We start from the raw sequence: 17,732 nt of genomic DNA on the forward strand, positions 1-17,732 counted from the left end.
AAACACATATAGTGTCACTTTTAATTAAATTGCAAATCGATATTGGTCTTTTCATAATAATGAACAGAGTTCATTATTCATTCTGCACTTTTCATTGTTCAAAGTTACTACCACTTTGGACATTACAATAATGTCATTTCAATAAAATGTCCACAGTAAAGTTTATGTGGATTCTGTGGTGGTTGTAGCAGAATTTCTCCTACCCAGTTTCCTCTTCCACTGTATATATTATGTTCATTGGTTCTTGCTGTGATTCTTTTTTATTTCCCCTTGACATACTCAAGGGGAATTTGCTAATGACTGCCTGCCATCTGCGTGGGGAGTCTCCTGTGAAGGATACAGCATCTTGATAATGATGGTCTTTACTAGCAAAGAAGGGTTCTAAAAGCACACAGTCTGCTGTGAACAAATGGGAAATGGGATATTTGGTTCTGCTCTCGTCTATTTTATAGGCTTTTTTCTCTTTTAGCGTATCTGCAGTATTAAAGGTCTTAGGTAATTTTCTTTGGGAAAAGAGGCCTTTTTGGTAAGGAAAAGGATAGAAAAATTCTGTTCAGTTATTTAGAAAGAATAATTTTAAAAAAGAAATACTCATGGGTATAAAATTATTTGCATCCTTTAAAGAATAATTAATTTGGTTTCAATTTGTGTCATCACTCTTACTTTTTTTTAACACATGCCTAAAATTTACTTGTTTTACTTACTTTAGCAGCAGGAGAGTCTGTATGTGAAATTCCAGTAACACAAACTGGTTCTACAACAAATACTTTGGCACAAATCCAACCACCAGCACCAATGCCAAGGAAATCACAAATAGTAAGTAGATGATTTGCGTTCTGATTTTATAAAAACTTCCGCACTCTATCAAACATGCTGTTGACATAATAGTGTATCCTGTTACGGAGAAAGTGTGAGAATCATGAAAATACAAAGCCTGTATCCTGTGTTAAATATGTGTGTGACTTGTACTAAATATTTATGAAAACTTTTCTTGCATTTCCTATATGATAGTATGTGATTTTAAATTAAAAAAACCCAAAAAACTAACAAAAACCAAAGGGATACCAAAGAAAAGAAGCATGGATTCTTTGTGTCAAAATGTGACCAACACAATCCACAGAATGTATGATTTGAGTTACTGAAGGTAGGTAAGCTTGATAAGTGAGGCACTTGTAGATCACATGTAACTTCATTCTTAAACTTCAGTGAAGTAAGTACTAAGGGAGGTTTTGTGCTTACTTTTGGAATGGAAGCAGATAGAGTTGTTCACATAAGTAGATCAACTGGCTTCAGACAAGACCAGTAGGAGTCAAGCTCAAAACAAAAGAAATTGGTTCTTTGTGCAGTTGGTTCTCTTTGCATCTCTGTCAGGCATTCACTGGATGACAGGAGAGAAATCTGTTGGTAAGAACACAGAAACCGCATCAGACTTGAGACATCCCTAACCAGAAGGAGGGTGAAGGGGAAGACTGGAAGTATTGTATATTCTTCTTCTCTACCCTGCCACCAGCCTTATTAGAAAAGAGATACTGGATTTACATGGACTCTTGATCTGATTGTGTGGCCTTTTCATACTCTTAGTTATTTATCATCTAGGACCATGAACGGTAGCGCACATATTAGTGTCAATAGCTGTATTCTTATACTGGTGCAGGTAAAGGGATGCATTTCCAGTTGAGCTGTTGCATTATGTGTGGTTCAGCTGGGTCTTTGGTCCTTGCTCAGACTTTATATTGCTCTCTTATGTGATAAACATAAAACATCCATATGCTTGATCATGACAGTATTTCTCTGCAGTAAGCAAATCACAATCTGGAGAGTCCGTACTTCTTGAGATGCTGTATGTGACTAGGTCTGGGCTTTACATGCTTTACATTCTGTGTAGGAGTGTGGTTCAGTAGGTAAATAATGAACTGAGAGGTAGATGATGTGCTGTTCCTGCATCTGCAATTGTCTTATTAATGGGCTGTAATGAAAAGACCTGCCTTCTTCAGTCCTCTGTCTTGTCTCCCTTCATCCATTTTTCCTTAACCATGTCTACTGAAATAGTAACTCTCCAGAACAGACTTCATTGTGTGCACATTGCCTTGCACATTTGTCTTTAGCTCTTAGAACTCCGATTAGCTGTTTTTCATCTGATAATGCTGAAAAGCCACAGAGACATCTGGAGTTCATCTTGAATTAGTTGGGAGTATAAAATCTTAGTTTTCTTGCCTCCCCCACTCTTGTTTAACCAAGATACTCTGTCTTGCATCAAAATAACATTCATGTTTTAGGCCACAATAAAATTAAATGGTCTGATTAGTGTAAAATGGAATATCTATCCCTTTTGCTTACGTGCACCAAGGGAATTGCCATATTTACTCTGTGAAGCTGTTGGACCCTGATCACAGTTTCTGTTGTGTGTTCTGGGATTCAAGTGTGAGCACTGGATACATCCTTTCAACACATCTGTCAGTTCTGAAACACCTCCTTACCTGGCTTTCTGTATAAATTAAGGTTGCAGTAGTTTTCTGTGGTGTTGTCTCCCTCCTTGTTTTATAGGACAAATTGCTTTACTCATGAGTGAATGGGGTATCCTGGCTGGTTTTTTGGAACAGTCACAATGTCTCCACAATTTAATATTAATTGCACGTATGAAAACCAAATCTGACTCTCCAGATGTCTCTAGGGCTTCAGCAAGGTGAATTTTGGGAGACTGAGAGAATCAGCTGGATGATTTTCTTCTTGTCAAAGTACAGAAGAGTAAGGGAAGCCTGGCTCAGGGAGTATGTGCTAGTTAAGGTGCTTTAGCTAAATCAATCTAGCTAAAGCATCTTAGCTGAGATTTAGTCAAGGGCCCCTTAGCTAAAGAGCTTTAGCTAGATCAGTCTAGCTGAAGTACTTTGGCTAAATCACTCCATTTAGCCTTATACTCCAGCCTTTTTTGCTAAGTCTTTACCCTGCCAGAGAATCCAGAGGCCAGCCCAGATTTAGGAAATGATTGCAGAAGGGCTCCTTGACTAAAGAAAAAAGAGGTCTAGTTGTACATGCACATGTAGCCAGTGGCTTATCTGCCATACAGTGCATTTGCCCAATAGCCTATTTGTCAGATGGAAACTCCTGATGCATTTTTTTTTTTTTTTTTTTTTTCAATGTGTATTTTAGATTTTTGAAACCATATTGTAGATACATGGGAAACTCTTCCTGGAAGATTTTAGTCTTCTGGGATTGGGATCTATTTTAATTTCTTTGCCTTCTAAAGAACAAGAAATACCTGTAATTACTGTGCTTTGAAGTTGTTAATTATGTCACTGTTGTACTGATGTGAAGCTTTTCCCTCTTGACCTAAAAGGTGCCGTGGTTCAAACTGTAACTTGACTGAGATGGAGCACCTGGCAGAATTGCTATGATGCTGTGCAAGGCTGCCAGCCCTGGGGGGTGTGCCCCACAGATGGAGCCTAAGGGTATGCCTGGTCTGGGCAGGTCAGGTTTTTTTTATACTGAAGTGCAAATGGATGCTTACAGAGGAGCATAACGATGATGCTGCCTCCCTCCTTCCCCATCCGCTGCTTGACTGTAAATTGGGGATAATGTCACTTCTCTAAGGTGGAGAACTGGCGCTCAGCTCTAACAAAACGGCCCATTAAGAGGCTGTTGGGCAGTACTGTCCACAGAGGAGCATTTTGCTGGGGAGAGAAGTGGACTTGTGGATGGAGTCTCTTCTCCCCTCACAAGCTTCCTGCTCCATGGGTGACCTAACTAGGGACTGGGACCAGTCTCTGGGGAACTCCAGGATGATGAGACCTTCTTTCCCTTATCCCATCTGGAGCCTCTGTCCCAAACACTCACTGCATTAATAGACATCTCTTGACCTAAATGGCACTTATAGCTCTGCTCTGGCATCTTAGGGTAGAAAGGAGAGATTTTTGTTGGTTAGGGCTGGGCAAACTGGGGAGGAGGGTGGACTCATGGTAGAAGGCTTATGCTCTGCCTCCAGGTCCTGTGCCTCTCCACTCCTCACATGGAAACACTGTGTAGGTAGTGTTATTGTTGGTCTGCAACAGAGAATGAGGAGGCTGAAAACAAATGCAGGCCGGGTTGCACTGGGAGAGGTGTGAGGTTAGGATGGTGGATACAGTGATACCAGAGAAAAACAATTTTGACATCGCTTCAAATAGAATACAACTAGGATTGGAGTCCCACTGCAATATCGGAATATTGCAACTCCTTACTAAACTCCTATTGGAAGAGTTGCCAAACCACTCCTGTGGCTTGTAGTCCTCAAAACATTACAGAGGGGCAGAGGACATTTCAGAGGGTTTGTACACTGCTGAAATGGGTTTAGCAAATTAAGAAGAAGGGGTGTAATGGCTGGTGGCTCAGGCCTGTTTCTGATAATGCTGGTGCTTTTACACTTGCTGTGTAGCACTTGATCTTGATCACCCCATCTTCTGAATAAGATCATACTTGCTGCAGTGATGTAGAGCTCTGAAGACAGGTTTGGATGAGCCTGGACTAAGGGAAACCTGGCCCATGCTTGTGGCACAGTGGTTCTGAAAGACTTTGGATCCTGCCAAATTCAGCCTGGAGCACAAGCACCCAGCATAAAAGATGTAGCTGAACTCTAACCTATGAAAAATAAGGGTTGGAAGCGGTTCTGAAGCTTTCTTTAAATCAACTCCCAATTCTATTCTGTCTCTTCAATGCTGTATTATTTACATTTACTTACTTTTATATTTCAGTCAAAAACTAAACCCAAGAGAGTAAAAGCAATTTACAACTGTGTAGCAGATAACCCAGATGAGCTAACGTTTTCAGAGGGAGATATTATTGTAGTCGATGGTGAAGAAGATCAGGAGTGGTGGGTGAGTATTTTGCATTTTCCATCAACATATTTGGAAAAAATAAATGAAATCTAGAGATTGACTTCAGAAAATCCCCCACTGGGTTTCCAAATAACAAGAAAAGTTTCATCTCATGGAAACCTGATTCCAGAAATTTGTTTTGTTCAGAAATCAAACTTCAGAAAAGTTTTTCTCTTTTCTCATTCATAAAAAAAAAAAAATCTCGTTAGTAGGGTTCACAGTATACAGGGGACATGGTCTGTTTGATTCAGGAAATGATTGGGGGGTGTTAGCAGTTTAAGAACCTGCTACTATTTCATCTTCCTTGCAGATGCTGTATGTGGGGCCTCAGAAGACAGCTTTGTATTGTCCTAATTCTTAGCTGACTGAGACTGAGAAATGGTCTTTTTGAGCTGGGAAACCGTCTCAACTGTTTACACTCCAGAGTCTCATCAGCTAAAGCAAAGTCTGAGAAAATCGTTATGCATGAGAACACTTGCCTTACTCTTATTGTTAGCTAGCAAAGAATAGAACTTCAGATTGCATCTAAATTGACAATAATGCTGTATAAACACAAATAGATGCATATAAACCCCAAAACTGTTGAAGCCTGATCCATCCTTTTACCTTTCAGTGATTGTTAAGAGGGGGGGAAGCAGAAGCGACTTAACAGAGGCAGGATATGGGCTGCCAGGCATCACAAAATGCACTGAAATGATGTAGCAGTGGTACTGCATTACGACATGTTACTTTCAAAGAACTGGATAAAACAGAACTCAAAAAAAAAAAATGTCTATAGCTGAATAACAAATACACCTTGTTGGACTGAATTTTCTGATGTCTCCCATTTGCAAAAGCAAAAGACCACCACTGCAGAAAAGATGTAGGGAGAGGCTGGTCATACTACAGGCAGGAGGGTCGCTGGTATTAATTGTGGTGATACTGAAATGCCTTTTTTGAGATTAACTTGAAAAATATCTGGACTCTTTCAGATTGGTCATATTGATGGAGATCCCAGTCGGAAAGGAGCTTTCCCTGTATCATTTGTGCACTTTATTGTTGACTAAATTGCTACTGATAAGTGGAGACATTTCTCATTTCCAGCGGTCACAGAAATAAGTTCTGCTCTATTTCATTTCATCTACCTATCTGCAGACACCTTGCCAGAGCACTGCCCAAGTCCTAGGTACTGTAGCTTACTTTTTTATTGCCATTGTTCTGATTTTGGGACTTTTAAAACTTTTTTCTAGTGAAAACTTCTCATGAGCAGTTTACACTTTAAAAAAAACAACTCTTCCTGTATTTTTCAAGGTGAACTGAAAAGCTTTAACAATCAAAATCCATCTAAGTGTGTGAACATCACAACATCACGAATGTTCTTTTCAATCAATTCACTGTAATTTTATTCTCCCTTTCGTAACATGACAATCTCACAGTTCAGTGTTGCTTCCCCAGTCAAAAGAAATTGTGTGTATCTAACAGGGCAGTGAATTTATCCAATTCTTGATACCATTTGAAGCCTTGGAACCAAAACATGCAAGCTGCTGTGTAGTTCTAAATTGGACTCATTCAGCATCTTGCCATACTGGCTGTCATCCAGGATGTCAACAATTACAGAAGAAATTATCTTAATCCGGGTGTCTTTGGCCACGTAAAAGTGAAAAAGTATTTCAGTTTACCACAGGAGAAACTTCTTTCTTTCAGAATGGATGTAGATATTTGCTTAAAGTTATCTGAAATCTGTGTTAGTCGTTGAACTTTCTAGTTCTAATTTTGTGAGCTTGAGACTGTTTCATTTTTCTATGCTGCACGTGTGTAGAACCTGTTTTTTGAATGTTCTTTATGTATGTTACATCCATTTTGGTCATTTAATGTGACTACTGCTGGTTAATTAAACTATGGCAATATTAATGAGTTACTACATTAACTCAAGGATATGAAAACTGCACTTCCTGAGATGTACTTAACTATGATGATGGATTGCAGAGCATTTCTTACACTTGTTTCATTATAGTGTTTAGACTTTGTTTTTAAATTCTTGAATTTTCTTAAATCACCCAGCAATGTGTTCACAGAGAGAACATATTTGGTGGAACGCTTAGATAATTATCCTTGGTCAATAAGGTATCCGACACCTTACCAGTACACTACGTTATGTTCTGGTTTATAAAATTTTGTGTGCCACTACCTTGCAAACAATGATGGTTTGCAAACTCACTCTGTATTTATATAATATACCTGCATATATGGTAGCTACACTGTTGTTAAATTTGTTTTACTGATTTGTGAACAAAGGCTAGGCCATGGATAGTTCCCAGTTGGTTGATGAAATACAAAACACCAACACAAATCTGACGTCATTTTGATGTTTGTATATTGTGAAATTGTACCAGGTTTTGCTTATGCTACAGGAGACAACTGATGGCATAGGATAAGAAAAATCAATGTCTAGGTCACATTGGCTTTGATCACGTTTCGTGAATATTGTATCTCTAGATTTATCAAGAGAACTTTGAATTTCTGACAAATGGTGTTTAAATTGGCCATTTCATATTGAACGGAATGGAAAATAGGCCACCACCATCTATATGCTTATTGGGAGAAAAATCTCGTTGCGTTAGTGCTGGAAGAGCAACACTGATCTTACCTTGTATCGCCTTTCCTACATGGTACAGTTGGTTGGCAGCCTCTCAAACGTGTGGGTACAGCCAAGTATACGCAGAACTTTCACTTCCTAGATGCTGTTGCTGCAGTATAAATGGGGAACAAACTGGAACGTTTCAAGATATTTTTGTTGCAAGTTGAAGCAAATTAGTCTGTATTTTCAAAGTTCCCAGTAAAATGATAGAGAGTAATAGTTTAGCACTACAGTTTTATCCACTTACTGATATGTTCAGTTTGCAACACTATTTTGTATGTTTCTATCCCTGATAGAGTCTAGAGAGTAAATGGGCATATTATTTTGCACAGATCTCCTAATGTACAGTATTTTTAACACAGAATCTTATAGTATATGTAACAACTCGTAAAGTTAAACAATGATGCAAATTTTCCTTGAGTTCTGCTAGAAGAGGAATACACTTTAAAATGTCACAACCTTCTTCACTGGTCACTGAAAAACTAGGAAACTTGTAGAATACAACTTAATAGCACTAACGGTGCAGACAGCTAAAATCTTGAGGACCAATAAAGAGCAGCTAAGTGAAATTTATCCCTTGATTTTTCATGTTTCTCAAAGTTTGCTCCTCCGGCAGAGGAAAAAGAAATTCTAGAGCCTGTAGATATCTATTTATAATATAAAATTAAGAATTTTAAGTCCAAAATTTTGGCATATTTCATACAACTTTTCAAATCTGATTTAAAATAATGATTCAAAAAACCTGTTAATAGACAAACTATTAGGTTGCTGTGTTAACTGTTTAAAAAGGAGCAAGTGACACTTAAAATGCAGCTTAGAATGCTATGAGATGTATAATATTCAATTCAGTTGTTTTTATTTTGTTTAGTTGCAGAGCAACTGTATATATTGTATAACCTAAAATCAACTCTTATTTTCAATGTCCTGGATGCAGTGATTTATAATTAGAGCATGATTAATAAATTTTACTCTTGTTAACCAGTCAAATGTCTGGAAAAATAAAACTACTTTTAAAATCACATTGGTTACTTCTCTTCTGTTACTCTGCCTTGCTTAGGCACTATTCTTCTTTTCAATGTGTAAAATGAAAAATACAAACGAGTAGCATTTAAGCAAAAAAATGTATACATCTTGTGGATTTTTAGTTTATTTTCATGTAGAAACTGTGTAGATGGCACACCTAAGGTTAAATTAGAGGTGTAAAGCACCAAATGACTATCTGTTACAATCGCTTTGCTTTTGTTCTATTCTGATATATAGGTTAAGCAGAACTGAAATTTAACAAATTGTTTTTCAGACAAAGAGATAGAAGCAAGTGTCAGTTTTATTTTACATTTCTACAATATGGACATTAATATACAAAACATTATTTAGGAAAAACAATCATGTTAAATATAAAATTCTGTATTGTCCTGGAAACTGAAGATGGAATAATGTCTTCAAGTCACGTTTAGGGAATGACAGAGTACCATGTGCAAGGTTGCACGGCTCTTCTCCGCACAGCAGGTCCTTTCTAGGTTTGTGTGTAGCTACAGCCAGGCTGTGGCATCACCAAGGAGCCCCATTTCCTCCCCACACAAAGGCTTCTTGTACTACACAGTCATGTGCTGCTGAAGAAAATCAGGACTTTTCCAACATTAAAACTGAGTCAAAGGCTGTAGATAACACTTTGCAAATAGCTTGTGCTTGTTCCTAAAAAAGCCCCAAACATGCACATTAACACTTTCTGAAAAACTTCTAAATGTCTCAAAACCCATTTAAAGCAGAATGTGACCTTTATCATTCTTTTGGCAGACGTGCAAAACAGAGTGGCACAAGTGAGATTTAATTTGATTTCTGTGGTCTGCAATGACACGTGGGAAACTGTTTTAAATGAGCTCTTTCGAAATGAGTCAGAGTTGTTAGCTTACATCATAGCATGACACCAGCATTCAGAAAGTCAGTTCATGTGTCCCCCCAGTGCTGCTAAGGGTGTGTGTCATATCACAGTATCCTGACACTGAATTCTCCTACTCTTAAGAAGGGATCACTTCCCTGGCTTATAAACAGGAATGCCTGGTCTATTCCCAGAATCGTTACTCAATCCCTCCCTTCTCTGTCCAATCTTAAGAGGTTTTTGTCTACAAAAATACAAACAGTGAATTGTCCCTAGCAGCTACAGTAGCACTCTTTAGATTGTAAAAAGCTTTCTCAGACATGACATTCACTGGCAATTTTATGGAATGTAGGTATTTTTCCTCAAAGCTGATCAAATGCAGTCAGCAGGCCTTTTCTGCCCTCCTCAGCCAGGGCACATTTATACTTATTTTTTTTAACTGAGCAATCCCCCTCCTGCCAAGAAGCTTTCACAAGGGCCTGGCATTCAAGAATCTCCCTTTACAATCAAAATACTGACAGCTGAATTAAATACTGTAAACAAACTCTTACCAAACTATTGCACTGATATACCCAGAGGCTGCATTCTTCAGAGGCTGCATCTGTCGTCTTCAAAGCCAGTAAACTTTTTCCTGCTCCCAGACCATCATCATAGCAGACCATCCGTACAATTAAATAGAGGGCATGCCTGTGTAACACATCCTGAAACCATGTGGCAAATGAAAGTTACTCTGGAACACTGCAACAGCTATTTCAGTTTTCCACCTATTTTGATACTCTCTCTTAGGAAAGAAGACTTCAGATTTATTTACAGGAAAAAAGTATTCCTTGACAAAATTATATTGTTTTAATTGAGTGTTTAGTCAAGATTTAAAAAAAATAAGTGGTGGTTTAGCTTTAATTTTTGCTTCTATTTCAGAATTGCATTCATATGTGGACTGTATTCCTGGCCATACTGCAAAAGCACACATTTGTTTCCCACCTATCCCCACTCGCCCTCTGTGAGTAGGACAGGTGGCATGTGCCGTACCTCTGGCACAGAGGTAACTTAAAACCAGTTTTTACTTTTCCAGTATTTTTCCAGACCCCCTGTCTCAGTTCTGGGGACAGTACACATGAGAAGCTGTTCCTGGAAGAGGGTATGGACAAGGTTACTTGCTTTGGGGGGCAGGGGGGTAGCTACTTGGAGCCTGAGCCACACCATGGGACCCAACTCTTGCAGAGATCTAGTCTGGGAGCCTTCTGCTCTCCACCACAGTCGCAGGGTTTCACCGTAGTCCCAACAGTTCTGACCTTGACCATTCCAAAAAGGGACTGGTCGATGTTGTCCAGTAGAAGGCCCCTGCAGACCAACCCTACACAAAGCCTTTCTTCTCAATGCATCCTACCCAACTGCTAATACTCATCTGATTCATTCCAGTCATACCACCTCTAGGGTCTCACGACTTCAAGACAGCTCTTTTTCTATGTTCATGGCATCAAACACCTTCTCCCCATCAGTAGCTGAAGGGTCTAAAGAAACATCCACTTTGATACAAAAGCTGTAAAATGGACAGTGAGCTTAATGACAGCTATGAAACCCTCAAGGAACAGCCCTCTACCAGAACTCCTAAGATCCCCCTGCAGAACATCTCCATCCCTGACCTTCACTCACAATTATTCGTACCATCACCACCTGTCGTACCACACCGAAGGCAGCTGGAGCTGACGTGGAACTTACTGAATCAACTCTCCTGTCTCTGTATGAAAGTTGCCAAGGTTTCCCTCCACATCACTTGTAACTTTTTAGAGTTGCTTGCTTGGACCTTGCTACAGTGCTAATGTGCATGTGGATTATCACTAAAAGAGGGAGAATAGAAATCTTTAAAGTACACTGTCCCCCTGTAAATTAATTTCCTCCCCTCCTTCCAGTATTTGGCTACGAGGGGATTCTGCAGGTGAGAGAGAAATAAGATCACAGATGGACAAACTATCATATGTGTGTGTACGTATATATAATGTACAAATACAGGCAAACAGAGTGCAAACAGAATGACACCAAAGCCTGCGTGACTTCTAAAAATACTTTGCCTTTGGTTTCTAGTGGTTGCATCCACAAACAATGGAAATGTATCAGTGAATTACATAGCTGTATGTATTTCAGTTACTAATGGAATAATCTCTTAAATGTTGGCTGAAATCTGTGAGGAGAAATTTTGTATCCTGCAGTCTCTTTTTGGCATCTGAAATAAACAGCTGCCTATTCACCTGCAAAGGTATCTACAAATCACAGAACTCTCAACTCTCCCCCAAAGTCATAAAAGACTGAATTCTTAGTACAAATCCAGAGAAAACCTTTCCGTCTTGGAACTCTATGAAAACAGTTAGATGAACTAACATACTAAAGGACAGATTAAATGTCAACAGTGACAGAGATGCAAAAAGCCAGAATTTGGGAAACAATGCAATGCAATAAAAAGCCAGTGTAAGCTAGCTTAATCACAGGAGGCTTCATCAGCTTGTGCATGCTTTCAGCTTGAAGACAGTGACAGGTAATTTTAAGACTTTTATCCATTTGATCTTTATCAAAGTACAAAGGAATTTAAATAACAGCATAACTCATGTTCTTACTGAGAATTAAGAATTTAGGAGGACAGCAAAAACAGGACCCAAAAGAATTCAAAGTTTGAGTACCAACTACTACAAGCTCCCCCAGGCATTAGAAACAAGTGTTTTATTTTCTGAAGGGGCCAAAGGAAACTTTCTGGCTCTCTTCAGAGTATTCAGCTATTGAGCAATGCCATTCACCATCCTCATACTTGAGGCTTTTGTGAACAGGCATTGCTGGGTTGTTGGTGGGTCATGACTTCATAAGGCCAAGTATTTATGGTATCTGGGGGTCTGAGGGCAACCAGAAGGAAACCACAAGCCTGCAGTACAAAGGCAACTGGAGGGCCCTGGGGAACGGACCGGATTTTTATTTTTAGCAAAAAGCTACTTTAAGTGTGCTGAAGGAAAATAAACTACATGTAGGAAATGATGCAAACAAAAAATAGGCTTGATCAATAAAGTGGAATCGTAAGGCTTTAATGCTGGAATGAACTCACACTCTTGGATTAGAATTGCAAGGCTGAAACTTCTTTAAAGAGGAAGACAACTCAGTTATTCTTGAAAAAAGCATCCTTTGTTTTTTCCTCTCCACAATAACATCAACAGGAATTACATTACTAACTCAGGCTGAGGAACCTGTGGTCTTGGCCACCACAGTTGTGCTACTTCTCCACATGAGAGAATGGCAGGACAGCCACAGAGAAAGGAAGATGTGCCCAAAGAGCATAAAGGCTTGCCTGCCTTCTGTCTGGTGCTCTAGCTCAAAAGGAATGGATTTTTGTCATAAATCCAACCAATCCAACCAGGAAAATAAAGAGAGCCCCGAGGAGATACAACATGAAGCAGTGCTGCTGTGAGAGCTTGTTTGTTTGTTTTACTTTTGCTTAAAGCCAGAAGTGACATTTTGGTCACACAGATCATCTGTCAGAGAAATAAATGAAAGCACTTTTCAGCTCTCACCAAAAAGACAGTTTGTTGTGAATCACTTACATACTGATCAGATGTTGAAACTTTAATGCCGTATTTGGAAACTCCCATAATAAACTCCTCTTCACCTGGAACAAAAGGTAACTTTCCATCTTGCTTTGGAGGGAAACAAACAAAAGCCTTTAGTGCAGACAGAACATGAACAATGAATATACATAATAGAAAATGTGCTTGTGTGTACTTCAGTCCACTGGATCAGCAACATCACTGCCCATCTCTGGCTGTGTGGAGTCTGCCTGCCACTCTTGCACTCGTCCAATCTCTTAACATTATGTGAAATATATTCAGGGGAGGTTTAGTCTGGACAGCAGGAAACATTTCCTTACCAGGAGCGGTGGTCAGACACTGCATCAGACACTGCAACAGGCTTCCTAGGGAGGTGGTCAAGGCCCCAGGCCTGTCCGTGTTTATTTGAACAATGCCCTTAACAACATACTTTAATTTTTGGTCAGCCCTGAAGTGGTCAGTCAGTTGGACTAGATGATGGTTGTAGGTCCCTTCCAACTGAAACAGTCTATTCTGTTCTAAATATTACATGATTCCAGAAAGGGATTTATTATCTCAGGGGGGGTTGGCTCTGTGGTCAAATTGGATGGGCTTAAAAATAATGCATGCCCTGTCATGCTGCACTGACCCTGGGTGATCTATGTTCCACACTGGCAGCAATTTCGTTATTTGGCTGTAAAAACAGATTTAGCCAATATTCAGATACTTTAAATGTCAAGTTGCTGTAAGATAAACATTCTGTGCTTTTAAAGGTACAAACAATCAGCTACCTAATGAGAACAACAAGTTACAGAAAAATAAGTACAAGTAACCCGAGTTTGGCAAGGATGACCCAAATATTATTCAGATTCTTTGGTCACACATGTAAGCAGAAACTTGACATTTTCCTCTACGGGAAAACTTCTACAGAACTGAGAAAATCTGGAGGAGATATTCTTTCCTGGATACTAGTCCTAACGGTGCTGAAGACAATGTAACAACTTTCAGTTGGGATACTTGTTCAGTAATGACTCATAAAAAGGGACTGTGCTCTGAGCCTGCTTCTTCAAAGAGGCTTTTTGGGTGCATCATCTCAACAGGATGGAATTGAGTGTGACAGCTCTTGAGACTCATAGCTTAAGGTATGTTAAAGTAAGTTATTTTATTCTAGTAAGTCTAAAATTTACAAAGAAAGATGTCAGAGCACATGATAATGTGAAAGAAATACACCTAAGCTTAAGATGTTCTGATGTTGTTGGCATTGTCTTTTGTAACCCACTCACCTGTGCAACATCTATGTAATTTATCAAGTCCAAAGGCCCTTCGAGACTTTTGCTCTCATTATATTTCAATTTTTCAATGGCACCGACATATTTAACTCTGAATTCTGCACACGTATCAGAATTACTATTGCTTTGTCCTGCAACAAAATAAAACACAGCAATTCTGAAGAATTCCAGAACAGTAGTGCTATTCTAATTAGTGTTAATGGGACTAACTTACTAAATTCCCAAATTTTTTGCAGACTTTCATCAAAGACTTCACCTTACCACAGTATAATAACTTCTCTCTTTAATGAACTGTCCTGGGTTGATTCAGAACAGCCCTTGGTAAAAGGAACAGTTTCATACGAGTCCATGATACAGCACTGTTTATACTAATTCAAGTTTGGAGTTAACAACCTTGAATCAGAAAACATATAAAAGCTGGTTCTACTTTTCTACATATATATTTGTTTTAAATGGACTGTTTGGTCCAGCAGTGATGCCATGTAATCTGGTGAGCAAGAACAAGTAAAATCTAATCTCATTATTTCAGTGCAAATGTAAACTTATAAAAGCAGGAAACATAGCTTCCAAAAAGTTATACCAGATTTATGCTGTGTAACAGACTGGTAACACAACTAAACTTTTCTTACTCAGACACTTTCCTTTGAAGAGTGACTTAATCCTAGATCAATCATTAATGACACCTTAGAAGCCTAGAGCTATGCATGCATTAGTCAACAGGCTAAGAGATTCACTCACAATTATTAAAAATACATATTTTAACCTCTTCCATTTTCTGCTCTTTTATAGGAACACACGTAAAGTTAATCCCGCTCCATACATATCTGCTCAAACTCTGATTACATACCTGAGCTTTTCGTGGAGTCTGTATCTAGACTAGCCACAGTACTAGACCTGGAAAGTCCTCCAAGACTGGAATCTACAGACTAAGAAAAAAAATAGTATAATCAGAAAGTTACTGAGAACATATTAACAATTCACTTTTAGATGCCTTGCCTCAACTCTTTTTTTAAAACAGTGTTTACATGCTAATTACTTGAGCAGCACTGCAAAACAGGGAGAAAAAAACACCACCACCGATTCCTTTCCTGAAGCTATCTTTCTGCCTCAGTGTAGATATAAATTCAGCGGGAACCCTTGAGAAGTCCACAAATACTTTGAAATAAGGAGGAAATAAAAGAAAAAGAGAAAATGAACCTTAAGGTTATGTCCAGACTTTTCTGGTACTGCATCTTAACTTGAAGAAATTGACAACTACATGCTTGTCACCAATGCTTGAAATAACATAGCAGTGCAAGGGAAGTGAAACGGCACCTTGGAAAATCCAGAATATTCAACTGATCATTCCAAAACCTATCAGACAAAATGGACACATTATTCAAAGTGAAGAATAATTTTTAGAGATACTGAGTAACCAACTAGTACCGAAGAATAAACTCATTCTTGGTACCTAGCACCAGGCACCTTCTTAAAGACAATATTGATCACTATAGAACAAACATACTCCTTTTTCCTCCAAACCTTACTATGTGTTTGTGGGCCTCACTATGGAAGCAATTGAGCATTCATCTTGCAATACAAGGGCTTTATAACAGATGAGATTTTTTTAACTTTCGTAACACAACCTGAGGAATAGGAGGAGGAGAAATTTCTCCTTGCGGAACATGGCATTTTACAGAAATCACATCCTACCATCAGTGCAAGCAAACCACTGAACGAAAGTGCTTCCATAAACAGAGTACATACCAAATTCAGCTTACCTTGCTTTTAGTACTGATTTCACTGCTTTGTGAACTGCTGCTGCTGTGTCGTTTTTTCCCTTTTCTAAACATTTTTTCATAATTGGATCGAGGAAGATCTTCTAGGTAGGAAAACATAAAAATTAAAGCTGTCATATCAAGGGAAGGAGTTCCTGGCAAACACCAGTGACTTGTGTCCAAAATGGACAAAAACTGGAAACTTGTAAAAGACTCTGAGAATGTTCCTCTGGTGTTCTTCATGTGCGACTGGGGAAAGTCCCTCAAGCTGTCTGCTAAAACTTCCCTATCCTTCCGATTCATAAAAAAAAAATGCTGCTACCCAGTTTACAGACTGTTGCAAAGGTCAGTTTCTAATATATGCATATCCAGTTTCTATATCTATGCATATATAGAGATTTAGAAACAAAACAAAATTTAAAATTTATATTCCCACTTAAAAGCATTAGATGATTTTTATTTCTAAGTGCCCTACAAAGTGCATCCAATGCAATCCCTGCTCCAAAGATTATTCTCCCATTAAAAAATAAAAAAAACCCCAAACAAACAATTCTACTTCTGAAGAACTACTGATTGCAGTACTTCTAGAAGCAGCCATTACTACTTATTCCTGAAAATTAAAGCAAGAAACATGTTACTTTTACTGCCTTAGAACTGAGTTACTGGAAGTTCTGAGAGTATTCCAGAAGCATTTCTCCTGTACCTGCCCTACTACTTCAGATACTTCACTTAACATTTGGCTGGCCAGTGTCAAGAAGCAGGATGCTGGCTCCCTGTCATGGAGTGCTGAAACCCTATTTCCCAGCTTCAGAGAATATTTTAATTACAAAGCTTCAAAAATTTTGAGCAGGTGGAAGAAACAGGACAAAGGAGGAAGGCAGCCTGCAATAAAATAAAAATCACTCAGCATAAAATAATGGAAGATGCATAAGAAGGAACTTAGATCTGTGATGCAGACTGTGATTATTACAGTCCCCAGACTGCTGCTGTGTTTGTCATCATGCAAACACTTGGTCCCTAGCAGACCAAAAGCCACCCTCAGCGACAAGTGCTGCAGCAAGGCACTGTGGTCCCTCGGGGGTCCCGCCAGCCACCAGCACGGACCTAGCAGCCCCTCCTTCGGAGCAGCAGCTGCTAGAAACAGGCAGATTTGCTGATTCTGCCGGTAGTCTCTGAGGAAGGCACAACTTAACGCGCACTACTACTTCACGAGCTTTTTTAATACCTGAGATGATAAGGAGCTGTTAGCAGCTCCTGACTTAGCACACGCACTTTCTGCGGCGCATCTTCTCCACTACGGATGCAGGAAGCATCGAGTCCCGCCTCAGACCCCGGGTTCTGCGGCGGGGCGAGGCCCGGGGAAGCCAGGCAGGCTAGCACCGCACCCCGCCACCCCGCCTCGGGCTTTTCTCCTTCCTGTTTTTATCTCTAGCCCCAAACGATAACCTGACAAATGACAGAACGGTGAACCTGCTTCCTACAGAAAGGGGGGAGGGGGGTGTGTGTGGGAAGCGAGGCAGGCGCGCAACCCCTGTCAGAGCAGCCAGCGCCCAGCGGCGGTGTGGCTCCCCCCGCCGAGGGCCTCCCCGCCTCCCGGGGACGCTTCGCGCCAACCCCGTCCCCCAGGACCTCCGCGACCCCAACGCCCGAGCGAGGGCCTCACGCAGCAGCGCCTGGGCCGCGCTCGCCGCCGCCGGCCCCTCACCCCAGCCCGCCGCCGGCCCCTCACCTCTGCCCGCCGCCGGCCCGTGCGCCCGCGCGCGCCCCCTTCCCCTCCCCTTCCCCT

The 17,732-nt window shown here is 40.0% G+C and overlaps 2 protein-coding genes and 1 long non-coding RNA gene across 13 annotated transcripts in view; 1 reads left to right on the plus strand and 2 right to left on the minus strand.

The window, feature by feature from the left end:
* The window catches only part of ASAP2 (ArfGAP with SH3 domain, ankyrin repeat and PH domain 2), a 93,064-nt gene extending 84,581 nt beyond the window's left edge, over positions 1-8,483 (plus strand). For 2 of the 3 annotated variants that reach the window (XM_074820022.1, XM_074820020.1), the window contains 3 exons: positions 710-816; positions 4,725-4,847; positions 5,819-8,483. In XM_074820022.1, the coding sequence (XP_074676123.1) occupies positions 710-816; positions 4,725-4,847; positions 5,819-5,893 (305 nt within the window). In that variant the 3' untranslated portion in view covers positions 5,894-8,483. The remainder of the gene's footprint in view (positions 1-709; positions 817-4,724; positions 4,848-5,818) is intronic. The other variant, XM_074820021.1, reaches the window with a different exon arrangement.
* LOC141921391 (uncharacterized) lies at positions 822-7,597 on the minus strand. The gene is made up of 3 exons (XR_012622679.1): positions 7,474-7,597; positions 1,240-1,398; positions 822-894 (listed from the first exon to the last, which is right to left on the minus strand). It is a non-coding gene; the product is annotated as an uncharacterized LOC141921391 (long non-coding RNA).
* A 287-nt stretch (positions 8,484-8,770) lies between the features above and the next one.
* Positions 8,771-17,729, minus strand: ITGB1BP1 (integrin subunit beta 1 binding protein 1). Of its 9 annotated transcripts, none has more exons than XM_074820027.1 (7): positions 17,676-17,729; positions 15,950-16,050; positions 15,037-15,115; positions 14,184-14,320; positions 12,919-13,011; positions 9,892-10,041; positions 8,771-9,156 (listed from the first exon to the last, which is right to left on the minus strand). In XM_074820027.1, exons 2-7 carry the CDS (start codon positions 16,019-16,021, stop codon positions 9,085-9,087), a joined length of 603 nt encoding a protein of 200 aa, XP_074676128.1. In that variant the 5' UTR covers positions 16,022-16,050; positions 17,676-17,729; the 3' UTR covers positions 8,771-9,084. The 9 variants fall into 9 exon arrangements, with proteins under 9 accessions (XP_074676128.1, XP_074676130.1, XP_074676131.1 ...); XM_074820029.1 differs by having other exon boundaries at positions 15,950-16,047; positions 17,676-17,704; XM_074820030.1 differs by lacking the exon at positions 17,676-17,729 and adding an exon at positions 17,652-17,671.
* Between the last annotated feature and the right edge of the window lie 3 nt (positions 17,730-17,732).

Source organism: Strix aluco, chromosome 3 (assembly GCF_031877795.1).
Source record: "Strix aluco isolate bStrAlu1 chromosome 3, bStrAlu1.hap1, whole genome shotgun sequence".
Lineage (NCBI taxonomy): Eukaryota > Metazoa > Chordata > Aves > Strigiformes > Strigidae > Strix > Strix aluco.